The 14483-nt window shown below is 40.4% G+C and overlaps 1 protein-coding gene across 38 annotated transcripts in view; it reads left to right on the top strand.

Moving 5' to 3' along the window:
* The window catches only part of MAGI1 (membrane associated guanylate kinase, WW and PDZ domain containing 1), a 526245-nt gene that overhangs the window by 266614 nt on the left and 245148 nt on the right, over positions 1-14483 (top strand). For all 38 annotated transcript variants that reach the window (XM_032764470.2, XM_032764488.2, XM_032764506.2 and 35 more), the window contains exon 2: positions 9851-9967. In XM_032764470.2, coding sequence (XP_032620361.1) covers positions 9851-9967 — 117 coding nt within the window. The remainder of the gene's footprint in view (positions 1-9850; positions 9968-14483) is intronic.

Below are 14483 nucleotides of genomic sequence, written 5' to 3' on the forward strand. Positions count from 1 at the left end.
CCCAAGCTGATTTGTCTTTTGCAGCTCTCACATTATATCCTAGTTTTAGAACATACGGTAACTTCTGTCAGGAGACGCACAGACGTGTGTAGCTAAATCTCGCAAACAGGTCGTTCATGTTAACTCAAAGACTAAAGCTATTTTTTTTTTTTCAGCCTAATTTTTTTTTCCTTTTGCATCTGTTGCCCTCCAGACCTTGTCTGGATAACAGTCTCTTTTCCAGACAAGCAAGGAAAGTAAACTCTACTGGCTGCTGTGGATCAAAACAAAGAAAATGGAGCAATCCCTCCACCAGGTTTGCTTCATGCTGAAGACTTGCTTGAGCTCTGTGGAAAACATTACAAATTAGATATCTGCGAAAAATGCTATGCATGCATGGCTGGCTCTGATACAGTCTGTTTTCTCTGGAAAGGTATTATCAGAAGCTATGGGCTAGTAGTGAAATGTTCATGTATATTAGGACATGTTCATTGATGGCCTGGTGAATGATGGGGTCAGAGTGAAATACTCAGCTAGAATTCTGTACAGTCTCACATGGAATGAGTCTACGTACTGGCCTATGATATTGCACAGATTTCATTCTGCACTCACTTTTGATGTGTAGGAGTTTTTTTAAACTCGCATAGCAACATCAGCAACTCTTGCCACTAATGACTATTTCATACTAATTGCTTTTTCTTGTTAGACTGTATGGTAACAAATATCCCCTCTACAGTTGTGCCTTTGTGTGTCAGACAAAATGTATTCAAGTGAGAAGTGGTCCTGCATTTCAAAGTTCAGATCTGGATATTAATTTCCTCAAAGTTTGGGAGGAGCATGGGTTTCTGATTCTGGCTTTTGACTTGAGGATATCTCCAATAGGAAGTCCTTATGGACATGACTTGATGTTGCAGCTTGATAGGCCTAAATGAACATGATGCCAATGGCCTGGTTGTAGTAGGATCTTCTACAGTAATTGTCAGGGGTATAGCCCAATTCAAGTTGTAAACAATTCCGGAGCATCTTATAGTACTTCAGTCTCCCACAGCTGTTTTCTGAACTTTGTAATGTACATGTAGCTCTTTCTGATTCCATATTATGATTTGTACTAGATATTTTCATTTCAATCCCAGCAGGCCCCTCTTTCTCACCTCTGCTCACCTCGCTCTTTGGTGTCAATTACAACCAGAGGTTGAAAGCCTAGCATGTGTGTGCGCATGCGCGCACACACACACTCTCTCTCTCTCTCGCTCTCTCACACACACACACACCCCCCGCCTCTCCCGAGTGTTTGATGTGGATTCTTCAAAGAGAGAAAGCAAAAAAGAAACCGAGCCAAATACAGGTAACATGCCACATTTTTCAGGAATTGGTATGAGTGAGGAAAAGGTAGCTGAGTGCCACTGAAAGCCATTAAAATAAATGACACAGTTAACCTCACAACCCTTATGATGATTTTTATGTCCAGATAATTTAAGCTATCCTCAAGGAAAACCTCCCCTGGTACTACTGAAAACTTGCCTCTACTTTACATAGGAGAGTCTCAAGATGGAACAAATGCAGGTTACTACTTCTGTGATACATGTGCCATGAGCCCATAGTGTGGGTATCTGTCCATTAGTGCCATGCAGGTAGGGGATGGCCAGTCCAGAGGTACCATCCCCTCTGCTTGGCAGCAGGTCTTATTTCAGTTCTGTCTCTTGCTGGGACAATTGCAGCTACCACCTTTTCTGCAGGAGCATCATCTTTATTCACCATCACTGGAGCTCCAGAGCCTATGTGGAGCTATGGGAGGCCAAAAATGCCCTTTCTATTCTACCTTACTCATTCCTTCGATATAGGATCAATTTGCATGGAAATCTCCTGCCACTTGCTGTGGTGACTTTGTAGCCCTGATGAGTGGAAACCAGACCAGAGGCAGCGCAGTACTGGATGCATGTGCCATGCTTCAGCAGCGCCTATGCCAATACCGGGAACAGAGGAACCCAGCCAATTCTAACTCAGAAGGAGAATCCCAGGGCAAGATGTAGGAGACCATCAATCTATTCCAGATATCTCTACCTTTTCTTTGGGGAGGTCCTCCATCCAGAGTCCATGTCTTGGATCAGCTACCTCCTTTCTCTCTAATGAGGGGGATCCTTTCTGTCATCCACCTCTTCCCCCTCTCCAAGAAGTTACCAATTAAGGGTCCTATCCATTTTCCATTGTCTCCCCTTCCTCACCATGGGTCCCTGGCTACTTCCATTGGGTTTTTTTTACTGGGACGTCTTCTTGGCCTTCTGGGAGAAAAGTACTCCTCCCTCCTCCTCAGAGTTATTCTTTGAAAAGACGGAGAACAGGCCCAGACTCTTATTCGTCTCCTTCCCCTTGCTGCCCCTGCTTGCTCTTCCAGTGACCCCAGAATTCTGGCGTGAATATGTCTCCCATCCAACGTGGGCTTGTGTACAGGGGCAAGGGGGATTTAGTCCAGTGAAGTGCCTCTGTGTCTAAGACCATTGGCACTCAACGTACACATTCGCTTAGGCTCTACCACCTGGACTTGGTTGATGTGGTCTTCGAGCAGCTGATGTCCTATCTTAGCAGTCCTAACACCTAGTTAAATCTTGGGGTCTTGATTAATTCCACCCTTCCATCCATTTCTCTTCTGCAGTCCTTCTGCCACTGCTTCTGTTCAGATCCTTGCTGTTCTCCATTTTCTCTTTTCCTGCCACAATGTGGTTGCTGTTAGCAGACCCATCACACGTACTGTTGGAACCCACGCTCCAGCGTGCCCTGACAGATGAAAAGGCATGGCCAAATACTAAGGTTAGGGAGTGCAGGGGAGGTTAGCTGTAGTTTTTATCCAACTCTGAAGCAATGTAGTGGGGATGGACCACCCAGAGATCAGAACAGGGGCTGATTGTGAGAAGCCCGGGTTTTTGATTGGCTGACCTGTATCATCATACATACTGGAAATGCCTCTGAAAACAGCTGGGATGAGAAATGTGTGTATCCAGACCTCTCAGATTGTCAAGCCAGTTGTGGCAACATTTGTGCTTTTCTTCTTTTTACCTTGAAAGAGTGTGTGTTGTCTAGTGCTTTTAGCTTGACTTTTTAAACTTTGGCTAGATATTGAACAAATTCTTAATGTGCATAATATAAGGTGGAACGTTCTAAATGTAGTGCAGGGGTGTAAAAGTGCATATGATGGATTTACTGTGGATTTATGAACTGTTAAAGAGTATTTCTGAAACAGCAAATTCTGAATTACTATTCTAGTGCCGGGTCATTCACCCATACATGCCTTATAGGTTAAGAGAGAGACCAAAATATATTGTGCCAAGAAAACTATTGCCTGTTCTTGATTTTGAACAGCGTTGAAAAGTTTTGAGTGAATAGGTTTCCTTCAGATTCATAAATGACACCTAAAATAATATTTATAAAAAGTTCTGTTAGTAATAAAGTAACAGGTGTTGTTCATTCTCCAGTCAAAAATTATGATCTATGCTGTAGTGCTCTCTGCTGATTCAGCAGCTGTTGTGCTGTTGGAGACTTAACTGTGCCTCATCAAAGCTAAGTTTTATTACTGCAGAGGTAGTTGATTCTGTTACTTTGTGCTCTTCTGTGGAGTGCAGCTCTGTGGCTCCATAGCAAATGCACCGTGGGAGATCATGAGCTAAAAGGATTTTGCACTGGATCTTTTCTAAATAAAAAGAATAAACATGAGGGGAGGGGGGAATTGTATGATTAGGTAACTTTTCCCCAGGGAAAGGTAAGTAGGTCATTTTAAAATAAACTGATTGTAGCGATATATGTATTAAGATGTATAGTAAGGGAGGCATGTAGGCTTTGGTCCTGCAGTTCACCTGTTCCAAGCATGCTTCCTGTGCTCGCACAGAGCCTGCCTGTATGTTCGAGCCTGTGGGATCAAGACTTTAGTTGGCTCATGGCACTTCCAACAGTGAACCAATATGAACTCATAGGTCAGGGCCTATTGCCAATTTACTCTAGTCCATATGGCTAATGAAGCAAACACCTGCAATGATAGGTGATGATATGAGTGCACTGGTTTGTTTCCATCAATCTGGGGTTTGGGCAGGATTTTGTTTGTGCATTGCAGCCAAGATCTCACTTTAGCGCTTTAAGAAACAAACATGGAGGCAATCAAATCAGATCCCTGTCAAGTTATGTTAAATGTAAAGCCAGCTCTCAGCAGGGCTCAGATAAATATTTCTTTATTTATCTAAGGAAAAAAAGACTGGTTTAAGTTTTTTCTTGCACTAATAAAATGTAGCAGCAAACAGTTTACCAAAATACGGTGGATTTATATGGTGCCTTTACTTTGTGAGTGGCTGACAAAAAGAACACAAATTATATAGACTTTTGGAAGCTACATTCAGATGGCAGGTCTTTCACTCCATGATCTTACTTAGGCTTTTGGAAATGGATGATGAAAGCAAGTGAGCCAGTGTATCAGACTCACCTCTTTCTTTGACCTCAGAGGATACTCTAAATTAGGAAAGTAGAAAGTCACTCTTAGATTTATTTGGTGGTTCTTTTGCTTAAAAATAACCAGTAGTGCTATATTTCATTTCTCTTGTCTCCATCTCTTTTTCTCTGTCCCTCATGACAAATGGCTGTTAGAACAGTGTTAAGCTATGCCCTTAAAGCCACATCAGTAACAAAACTCTGGGCTGGCAGATGTGACATACTTGACTTACATAAATCACTCTCTTTTGTCATTGCTGGCATATGACCATTGAGTGTTCTAATTATTGAATGGCTTTTATAGCCCCATTATTTATAATCACTTTTGGTTAATAGCTGGAAGACCAGGATGGAGTAGAATGAAATGATATAGCACAAAATATTATCATTTGTCTAACAGCTACTGGGATTAGGAACATTTGATGATGATATGGTTAGGAGCATTCAGCCCCCATTCTGGGTCCAGAGATGGGTTGCTTGCCATGAGAATGATTGCATTCATAGGTACAGAAGCAGAATAGAAATTCCTGCAAATATTAACAAAATATTTGTCCATCACAAACAACCTTAGCTCTAGAATACAGGCAAAATCCACTCTTAGTAGATCCCCACTGTCAGTTGATGGTGATTTCCATTTATTTGCATTGTGAGAACAGCCTGGGACCGTACTCGTGTTTCAGGACCCTATCTTGCTGTAGGTGCTGTAGAAACCCATTTAAAAAAGCAAACGGTCCCTGCCCTTCCAATTTCTCTTCTCTTCCCTCCCCCACCATTATAAACCAGTTTGACTAATACCTTCATTCTGCAAACCCAAAATGTAAACTTTTACAAGAGGCAAAGTTTGCTTTCCCTCTCAATTTAGTCATTAGGCTGTGAGAGAGAGAGAGAGAGTCTTAATCTAGATGACTTCATTGCACTATTATCCTTGTAGTAAGGCCCGTTAACCTCCGCTTATTTCATGGCACTGTTATTTTGAAACTGCCTTTGAATGACTGCAGAAAATCCTCTTGCTATAGAGCTTCTTAAAAAAGAAATCTCGCTAAAGAGTGGAATTGTGTTGAGATACACAGATGAAATATGGACCTGTCTAGTTCAGAGCCATTAACCCAGGGATGGCCAACCTGAGTCTCAGAAGGCGCCCGAATTTACCAACGTACATTCCCAGAGAGCCACAGTAATACGTCAGCAGCCCCCATCAGCGCTCCCCTCTCCCCTGGCTCCCAGAGCCTTCTGCCCACAGGCCCCCTGCCGATTAGTACCTCCCCCTCTCTCCCTCCCTGCACCTCCCGATCAACTGTTTTCATGGCATGCAGGAGGCTGGGGGCGGGGGAAGAGCGAGGGCATGGCAGGCTCAAGGGAGGGGGGCGGGAAGGGGTGGAGTGAGGGCAGGGCCTGGGGCAGAGCCAGGGGTTGAGCAGTGAGCGCCCCCGGCACATTAGAAAGTTGGCGCCTGTAGCTCCGGCCCCGGAGTCAGTGCCTATACAAGGAGCCGCATATTAACTTCTGAAGAGCCGCATGCGTCTCCGGAGCCACAGGTTGGCCACCCCTGCATTAACCAGTGTGAAACAGCACTCAGTAGTCATTACATTCCCTCTTAAAAATAAATTGAGACTATGAACTAGCATGTAAACCTGTTTATCTGAGATATGCATTGTAGGTCAGAGACCACTGTACCCTGACCATGACTTTTCCTAGCACAAATGGTACTAGGCTCTGTCAGAATACAGTTGATGACCTGGATTATCTATAGCCGTCTTGGAGAATAAATGGGGAGAAAACATCTTCAGTAATTACTTTAGAAGTGCAAAGCTGTTATAATATCACTTGGACCCCAGAATGCATGAACATAAAATGATATTTAAAAACTCACTTAAATGTCTGCTGGATATATATCACACGTTCAGAGTCTGGAATGTCTAAAGCATGGTGGGAACAGGGGCTCGCTGCTCTGCAACTGTAATGGTTGAAGTTTCTTCCCAAAATTGCAAAGCCTGCTTATTTCACTTTCGCAGTTCAGTCTGTTTGCTTCATTGGAGCTACTTGTGGGAGTAAGGTGAGCAGGATTTGGCCCCAACAGAATAGCACAAATTCTCATTGAGGCTGTTTGGAGTAGATGGGTATTTTTATACAAGGAAAGAGAAGCTTTACCTTTACCTATTTGCTCCTATGTAGCAGTTTGTGACTGTGACTGGGATAGATCCATTGCTAATGTGAGGAAATTTACGGTTTTTGAAAGATCAGTGTTTGTTAGTGACTCTGCTATTAAATAACTTTGAGAAACACTGAGTGAGACAGGAAATCAGGATTGAAAGAAACATATTTAAAAGCAAACATTATAGTGGATAGATAGCAGCACAGTCAGGACACAGACACACACATGTTAATTTATTGTTGCTGGGAACAAACAATGAGCAATATTATTCCACTCACAGAGTTATTTTCTATTTCATTGTTTGAGTTTGTTTTTCTCACTGCACGACTATCATTTGGCTTCCAAAGTGTAACATCACTGGAAAGAAAACCATTGGACTCTGGATTTGCAAGAACATGGATGACCAAACAAAACCCAAGATGACATGTAACCCAAGTTTCCTTTGTTTAGTCCAAAGCTCAGGAAAAACTATTTAAAGAAAAAAAAAACCCTAGACCCTTAAGTAGAAACTCAAGTTTCAAAATGTATATTAGGTGACAGCTTTCTGAAAGGTTTCAGAATGGTAGCCATGCTAGTCTGTATCAGCAAAAACAATGAGTCCTTGGGGCACCTTAGAGACTAACAAATTTGTTTGGCCATAAGCTTTCATGGGCTAGAACTCACTTCATCAGCTTTCTGGAAGGAAAAGCAACAATCTGAGAGATTCATAGCATGCTGGCAAGCTAGTTAAAAAATTAAGGAAAAAATTACAGACCGTCTCCCTCATTTTAAAATTAAATTTTTCCTCATTTTTGCAATACATTTTAAAATCTTTTTGGTCAGTTAAGTCACGAGGTGAAATTTTAAAAGTCAAAATTCATTTTTGAAAATGCTTAAATCTGATTCTGAATACAATATATTACAAATGAAAATTTTAAATACATTTCAATATAATTTTTGATAAAAAGAAATTACAAAGAAGTCAACCTTTGAAAAAAAGGTATTTCTGTGGAAAAAAATCATTCCAAAACTTTGACCAATTCTAGAAGGAAGGGTATCATGCATGAATTATAAGTTATATAGCTAGGAAGTCCTAGCACAACAAGGCCTTGGCTACTGCAACACAAATAACTGAATACATAATGCATGTCAGAAGACAACCTATATTTTTTTAATGCATGCAATTCGCAGCATTAATTTCCTCAGTGGAATATTTTCTTACATTATATGCAAAATACGTTTAGGATGTTTCTTTCTTGCTTATTCATAACCTTGTTTAACATTGGCTTGTGAGGGGAAAATAAGGACTAGCTGTTGAATTAAAAGATGAAAAATTCAGTGATGCATCCTTTCAGGGTATGACATCCTTTGACTCCTGCAAAATCTTCCTTTAGAAGTAAGAGAAGGAAATACCTCTTACTATCAAATACACAGAATTGAGAAGGTCGCTTCTGAAGGTTGAATTGCCACAGTGAAAAGTAACTTTTAACTTCAGAGTGACTGGAAACTATTTTTTTAGAAAATTGGGTGGTGATCCACTGCTCGGCATGCTGAGGGATGTTTCCAGAACCAGTAAGGAAAGTATAATGATAACATTGTATCTTCATTAGTTTGGGCTTACTGTTTTTAGATGCTTCTACATTGAACATGTTTGATCTTTGCTGACAGTGAGATGGAAATAAATAAATGAATATATGATAAAGCAGTGTATAAAAATGTTTAAAACCTAAACCAAAATATGGTACTAATTCAGTATCTTGCTGGAAGCTCATTAGTGGGACCTCAACAGAATTAATAACGATGGCTGTTTTCCGCCTCTGAGAGCAGTTGTTAATGCCACAATTCTCTGATAGAGTAGCGCTCCTTACAACTGTAGAGAAGATGGTTGTTTCTAAATTAAGTGTTTCATAATCAGATTTAACTACAGTACATTAAGTTCCTGCTAATCTGTGAATGACTATATTATTAGAAAGTTTATACTTGTATTGATTTATAGCCACGTGTAGGCAAAAAAAACCATATCGGATTCACATTCCTTATAAATGTGGTGTGCTGACTCTGCAGAATTTTCCTTGCTGTAATATCTCAGCTGCTTCCACCTTTTTAAAAAATATCAATGTTTGGAGAAGATCACATTAAATTGTTTGGTTTTTTTTGAAATAATTCTATTTAGAGTTTTAAAAACTATCCTGATACTAACAATTTTGTTATAAAACTTTATGGAATGACATTATGCATATAGGATATTCCAATCCCTCTGCTTGTTCAACTGTTTGGACCAATGGGGTTCCCTCTGTTGTTTCTGCTTGCTAGATAGAATCTCCAGCTCAAGTTTTTTTCTCCCTGCCCAACTGCAATGAGACATCAGGACATTTTCTGAAGGAAAATTTCTGGGTTTTGACTCAAATGACTTTTCATTTAGAAATTAAATGATAATCAAATAAAACACAGGTCTAAACTGAAATAAAATATTTTGATTGACCCGGCCTGAATGGTTTTGTTTTGAATATCAATCAGCCAGCATTTTCAAGATTTTAATTCTTTATGCAGATTCATGATGGGACACATTTTCCTGGGACTGGAAAGCCATTTACTGTCCAGCTCTAATGCTACTGCCTGAATGAGCACCTTTTAGCTGTGCACAGCAAGAAATAGATTTCCTTTTGTTTCATTTCTCTGTGTAGCTGGGAATAGAGCAGGTTAGGAACTTCTCATCAACTTTTTATTTTTTTTTGAGAGAGAGAATTTTTCTTCTATTCTATGTAGATTTTTATTCCTTGTTCATCATCATAGTCTCTGAGCTCCATCTAATAACATATTAAACATCAAGTATCAGAGGGGTAGCCGAAGAAGTGGGTATTCACCCACGAAAGCTCATGCTCCAAAACATCTATTAATCTATAAAGTGCCACAGGACTCTTTGCTGATATTAAACATCAGAGTCCTGTGGCACCTTATAGACTAATGGATGTATTGGAGCATGAGCTTTCATGGGTGAATACCCACTTCGTCAGATGCATCCCACGAAAGCTCATGCTCCAGTACGTCTGTTAGTCTATAAGGTGATACAGGACTCTTTGCTGCTTTTACAGATCCAGACTAACACAGCTACCCCTCTGATATTAAACATCGTGACTTGACATCTGTCCAATGGTGTTGGTTCTTTCATCCTCTTCCCAGAGATAGAAGCGTATGTACTGGAGTGTCTTGTTTTGGTAATGTATTGGGGTTTATTTGTAGTTTTTTTTAAAAATAGCTATTTTCTCTTTGCAGGAAGTAGACTGAACAAAGATCTGAGGCATTATCTCAACCAGAGGTTTCAGAAAGGATCTCCAGATCACGAGCTGCAGCAGACAATTAGAGATAACCTTTATCGCCATGCTGTGCCTTGTAAGTAATGAAAAATTCCCCCAGTGGAGTTCATGTGATAAAATTAAATCCTTTTGGTGGTAAACTGTCAGTGGTGCTGTGAACTGCTATAGGGGAGACCTGATTTACAGCTATGGGGCTCTCATGTTGGTGACAGCGGAGAAGATGATATGCCTGGCTCTGTGGATTGGCTGAGATAAGGTGCAAAGTGGACGGTAGTTCCAGAATGGATTGTGATGGGAAAAGGTTTGAAAATAAATTTACAGTTGATGGGAAAGGAAGTGAGATGGTGGGGAATGAGTGAGGAAAAGAGTGGGTATGGTAGTGAAACCACTTCATCCTGGGGTTCTGATTTGCTGGTTGCGCCCTGTCTTGCTGCATGTCAGAGTTCCATCATGTAGCAGTTATTTACATAGCATTTACAGGTTGCTTGATGCTTTACATAAAGCTTGGACAAACACTTGACGTAGAAACAGTTCTGTGTTAACATCAGATGGTCTGTGTCCTGTGTGCTTCCCCGCGCCCCCCCTCCCCTTTTCCGGTTGTTAAATTGCTTGAATAGGAACAGGATCTTTCTTTCTTTAAATTGATTTGCTCCTGATGCTTATTTGACTTGTGCAGTTGCAAACATTTTTATGACATCATTGCTTGTTGCTGTAGAAATGGGATAATGTCACTAATGGGGGATCATCCTGAATTGAAGGAGGAAATAAGCAACAGGAACAGACAAACTCTTTAGAAACAAACCTCCCTTTTCATGCAATTGTCAATCTGGATGAAAAAAGGAAAGAGAAGTCCTTTGTTTTTTTAAAAAAAACTAATTGCAAACTTCCCCCCCTTCAGTTCAGAAAGGTATTTTTGCTCATTAAAGATTCAGCAGAGGTGTATAATAAATTACCTGAATCTTTGCTCCGAGCTCAAACTGAACCTGACCTTTTTGGAGTTTGGGGAATGGCCCCCATGTGTCACTTCCTGCCTTCACTCGGGGACCATATTACAGCCAAAAAGATGCTCCCCATCAATCTGAATACACTCAGGACACACTGGAAAGGTAATGGCAGCTCTCCTAAGGGGTGTGGTTAAAATTTAAGCAAACATCTAAATCTTGAAGTATTTAAATAAGTTGCCAAACATTTTGAGGCTTACTCATCTTTACAGGAACAGCAGCTGATTTATCTACTGCAGAGACTTACTGAAATATTAAGTGATAATGGTTATCAAAAAGTTGACACTTGTAATGGTAGCTGGGATAACATGCCCATTTCCTTCTTAAGGGATATATATGAAATAGTTGGCTGGAGTAATGGATACCATTGCGTGACAACTGTTTGACAAACTTTGACTCCTTTAATGACAATGGTTGTGTATCACCAGTTTGAGAACTTGGCGACTGGGCAACAAAATTGCAGATGAAATTTAATGTTGATAAATGCAAAGTAATGCACATCAGAAAGCATAATCCCATCTATACACATAAATTGATGGGGTCTAAATTAGCTGTTACCACTCAAGAAAGAGATCTTGGGGTCATTGTGGATAGTTCTCTGAAAACATCCACTCAGTGTGCAGCGGCAGTCAAAAAATGAACAGAATGCTGGGAATAATTAATAAAGGGATAGATAATAGGACAGAAAATATCATGTTGCCTCTATATAAATACATGGTATGCCCACATCTTGAATACTGTGTGCAGATGTGGTCACCTCACCTCAAAAAAGATATATTGGAATTGGAAAAAGTTCAGAAAAGGCAACAAAAATGATTAGGTGTATGGAATGGCTTCTGTATGAGGAAAGATTAAAGAGGCTAGGCCTCCTCAGCTTGGAAAAGAGGAGACTAAGGGGAGATATGATAGAGGTATATAAAATCATGAGTGATATGGAGAAAGTGGATAAGGAAAAGTTATTTACTTATTCCCATAACACAAGAACTAGAGGTCACCAAATGAAATTAATAGGCAGCAGATTTAAAACAAATAAAAAGTATTTCTTCACACAACGCCCAGTCAACCTGTGGAACTCCTTGCCAGAGGATGTTGTGAAGGCCAAGACTATAACACGGTTCAAAAAAGAACTAGATAAATTCATCTGCACGCACTATTAGCCAGGATGCGCAGGAATGGTGTCCCTACCCTCTGTTTGCCAGAAGCTGGGAATGGATGACAGGGGATGGATCACTTGATGATTACCTGTTCTGTTCATTGTCTCTGGGGCACCTGGCACTGGCCACTGTCAGTAGACAGGATACTGGGCTAGACAGACCCTTGGTCTGACCCAGTAGGGCCATTCTTATGTTCTTATGGCTGCATTAGTCTTATTTCATCAGTGGAAAGGAGGGACTGAAGTACCCTTTGAAATGCTATGCATAGGCATAATGAATAAACACTGATCCTATTGATCACTTCCCTTTCCCAGTTTGTCAATCCAAAATGTGATTAGTCTTTATGCTTGTAATTTGCCTGGCTGCAGTTTTTAAAGGACTACTGAACAAGATGCCTTCTAGGAATGTGAATGAATGCAATTTTAGGCTCAGTAGCTGCAGAGTCCTGATGCTAATATCCTTCTGCCCATGTATTTCTTTTGACTTGTATTCCAATTTCAGACACAGCAAATGAAGAAAATGTGCAGAAGTTCTATTGAAGCATTTTCTGTGTTGCCAAGGTTACGTTTTGAAATGCTTTCTGTTGATTTGTTTCTCAGATTTATTGAACTTGACTGTGAGTTAAACTGCTTGAATTTAAATTTACTGTGCTTTGTTTTAGAATTGGGGTAGCAGGGAGGAAAGGGATAGAGTGATTTCTGCCTTTTAAAAATAACAGGGAGAGATGTTTTGTTCTGGCATTTAATAAGAACATCTGTAATCATGTTCCAATTATGTAATAAATAGAAAAATCTGCAAGGAGAGGTTTATTGTATATCCCTGTCCTTGCAGAGCTATACATCAGGTAACATTTTATTTTTCCTCTGTATGCTGTGGAAAGGAGATGAGTCTGTTTTTTGATATGACATTTAACATGTACATGTGTGAATTTGAATGAACCTGCGTGGTGGTTTGGGATGCTTTTACAGGTCCAGAGATTAATCTAGTTGCATACTCATACTTTTATTCCTTGGTACATGTAACCAGTAAATCCAGAGCTCTGGACCAATCTCTAGTGCTAATGGATTATGAAGTCTTGTATTTTGAAAATGGAATTCCCTGCTGATTATCTGGTAAACATTCTACAAGCACACAAGGTCACTCAAATTGAGCATGCTTGGACTGCTTGCTGCTGGTTGTTGCTAATATCAGGAATACATGAAGTGATGATTAATTAATGTACAATGGAGAAGGAGGTGTAAACTGGCTCTTTCCCCTAAATCCTAGGCGGTTAATACCAAACCCTTGTGGTTCAGCTGTGCATAGGCTGCAAGTTATGCTCTAAAGGAAAAATGATGGGCTTTTATTTACCAAGTTGCTTATCAAACAACAGCTCTTAAAACTACTGCAGACTTTTCAGGTTACAAACCATCCAACAAAACTAAATGAAAAGCTTTGTCTTCAGGAGGAGAAAAAGTGTGGTTTTGAATGAACATTGCCTGTCCTGCGGATAGGTAGTGTCTCACTGTTTCCTTGTACTTCCCCATCTGCCTGTATCCATCTGTTGTCTCTTGTTTTGTACTTCAACGGTCAGTTCTTTAGGACAGGAACTATCTGTTCTGTGTGTATGCAGTGCCGAGCCCATTGGGGTCCTGGTCCATGACTGCGGCTCCTTGCATGATAAAAAGAATCATAGTAAGTCGAGTCAATTAATTTGAGGTAAAACCCTAGTCAAGACCTGGCAGTTTGTAGTTTCGACATAAGTTAGCAGGTTGAGCTAAATCCTATGGGGAAGACTAGTCTTTAGTTCAACCTGCTACTCTTGTGAAAACTACATACTGTCTCATTTTCCCAAGGACTGTAGTTAGCTAACTCCAAGTAAGACCGCACCTCTCTTCCTTATGAAGACACAGGGACAGAGGAGTGGAGAGGTGCAGCTCTCGTTGCGTTTTTTTTGGAATGTGAAATAACAATCGCACTTAAAGAGCAAAGCCAGAATTCAGAGATCAGATGGCTTTGCAAGTGACCCACTGAACATAGGGACTACTTTGTAAAGAAACTGGACCTTGAAATAGTGAAATAAACTCAAATTTAAAGTGCAATGTATAAAAGCGTGTGTGCATGCACACACGCACAGCCGATATAGTTATTTTTATTTTTAATTCCTAATAAAATAGCCACGGTGCCAACTGGGCTTTTAAAAGGAAATCTGTAAATGCACACCTAACTGTTACCTCGGGAGATGATGGTAAGAGCCAGGTAGCCATGACCCTTCCTAAAGCTATGCCAGATTTGTGGTCAACCTCTATAACAAACACTCTGCTCTTTACTTCCTTTCCTGCCTCAGGTGTTACCAGCCTCTCTCTAACAAACCCCCTGCCTGCAATTTTCTTCTGCCTACTCCAGCCTCTATTTTCTGCTAAGGTTATCGTGAACAGCAGATCTGATAAGCCTTCCT

Source organism: Chelonoidis abingdonii, chromosome 17, assembly GCF_003597395.2.
Source record: "Chelonoidis abingdonii isolate Lonesome George chromosome 17, CheloAbing_2.0, whole genome shotgun sequence".
Lineage (NCBI taxonomy): Eukaryota > Metazoa > Chordata > Testudines > Testudinidae > Chelonoidis > Chelonoidis abingdonii.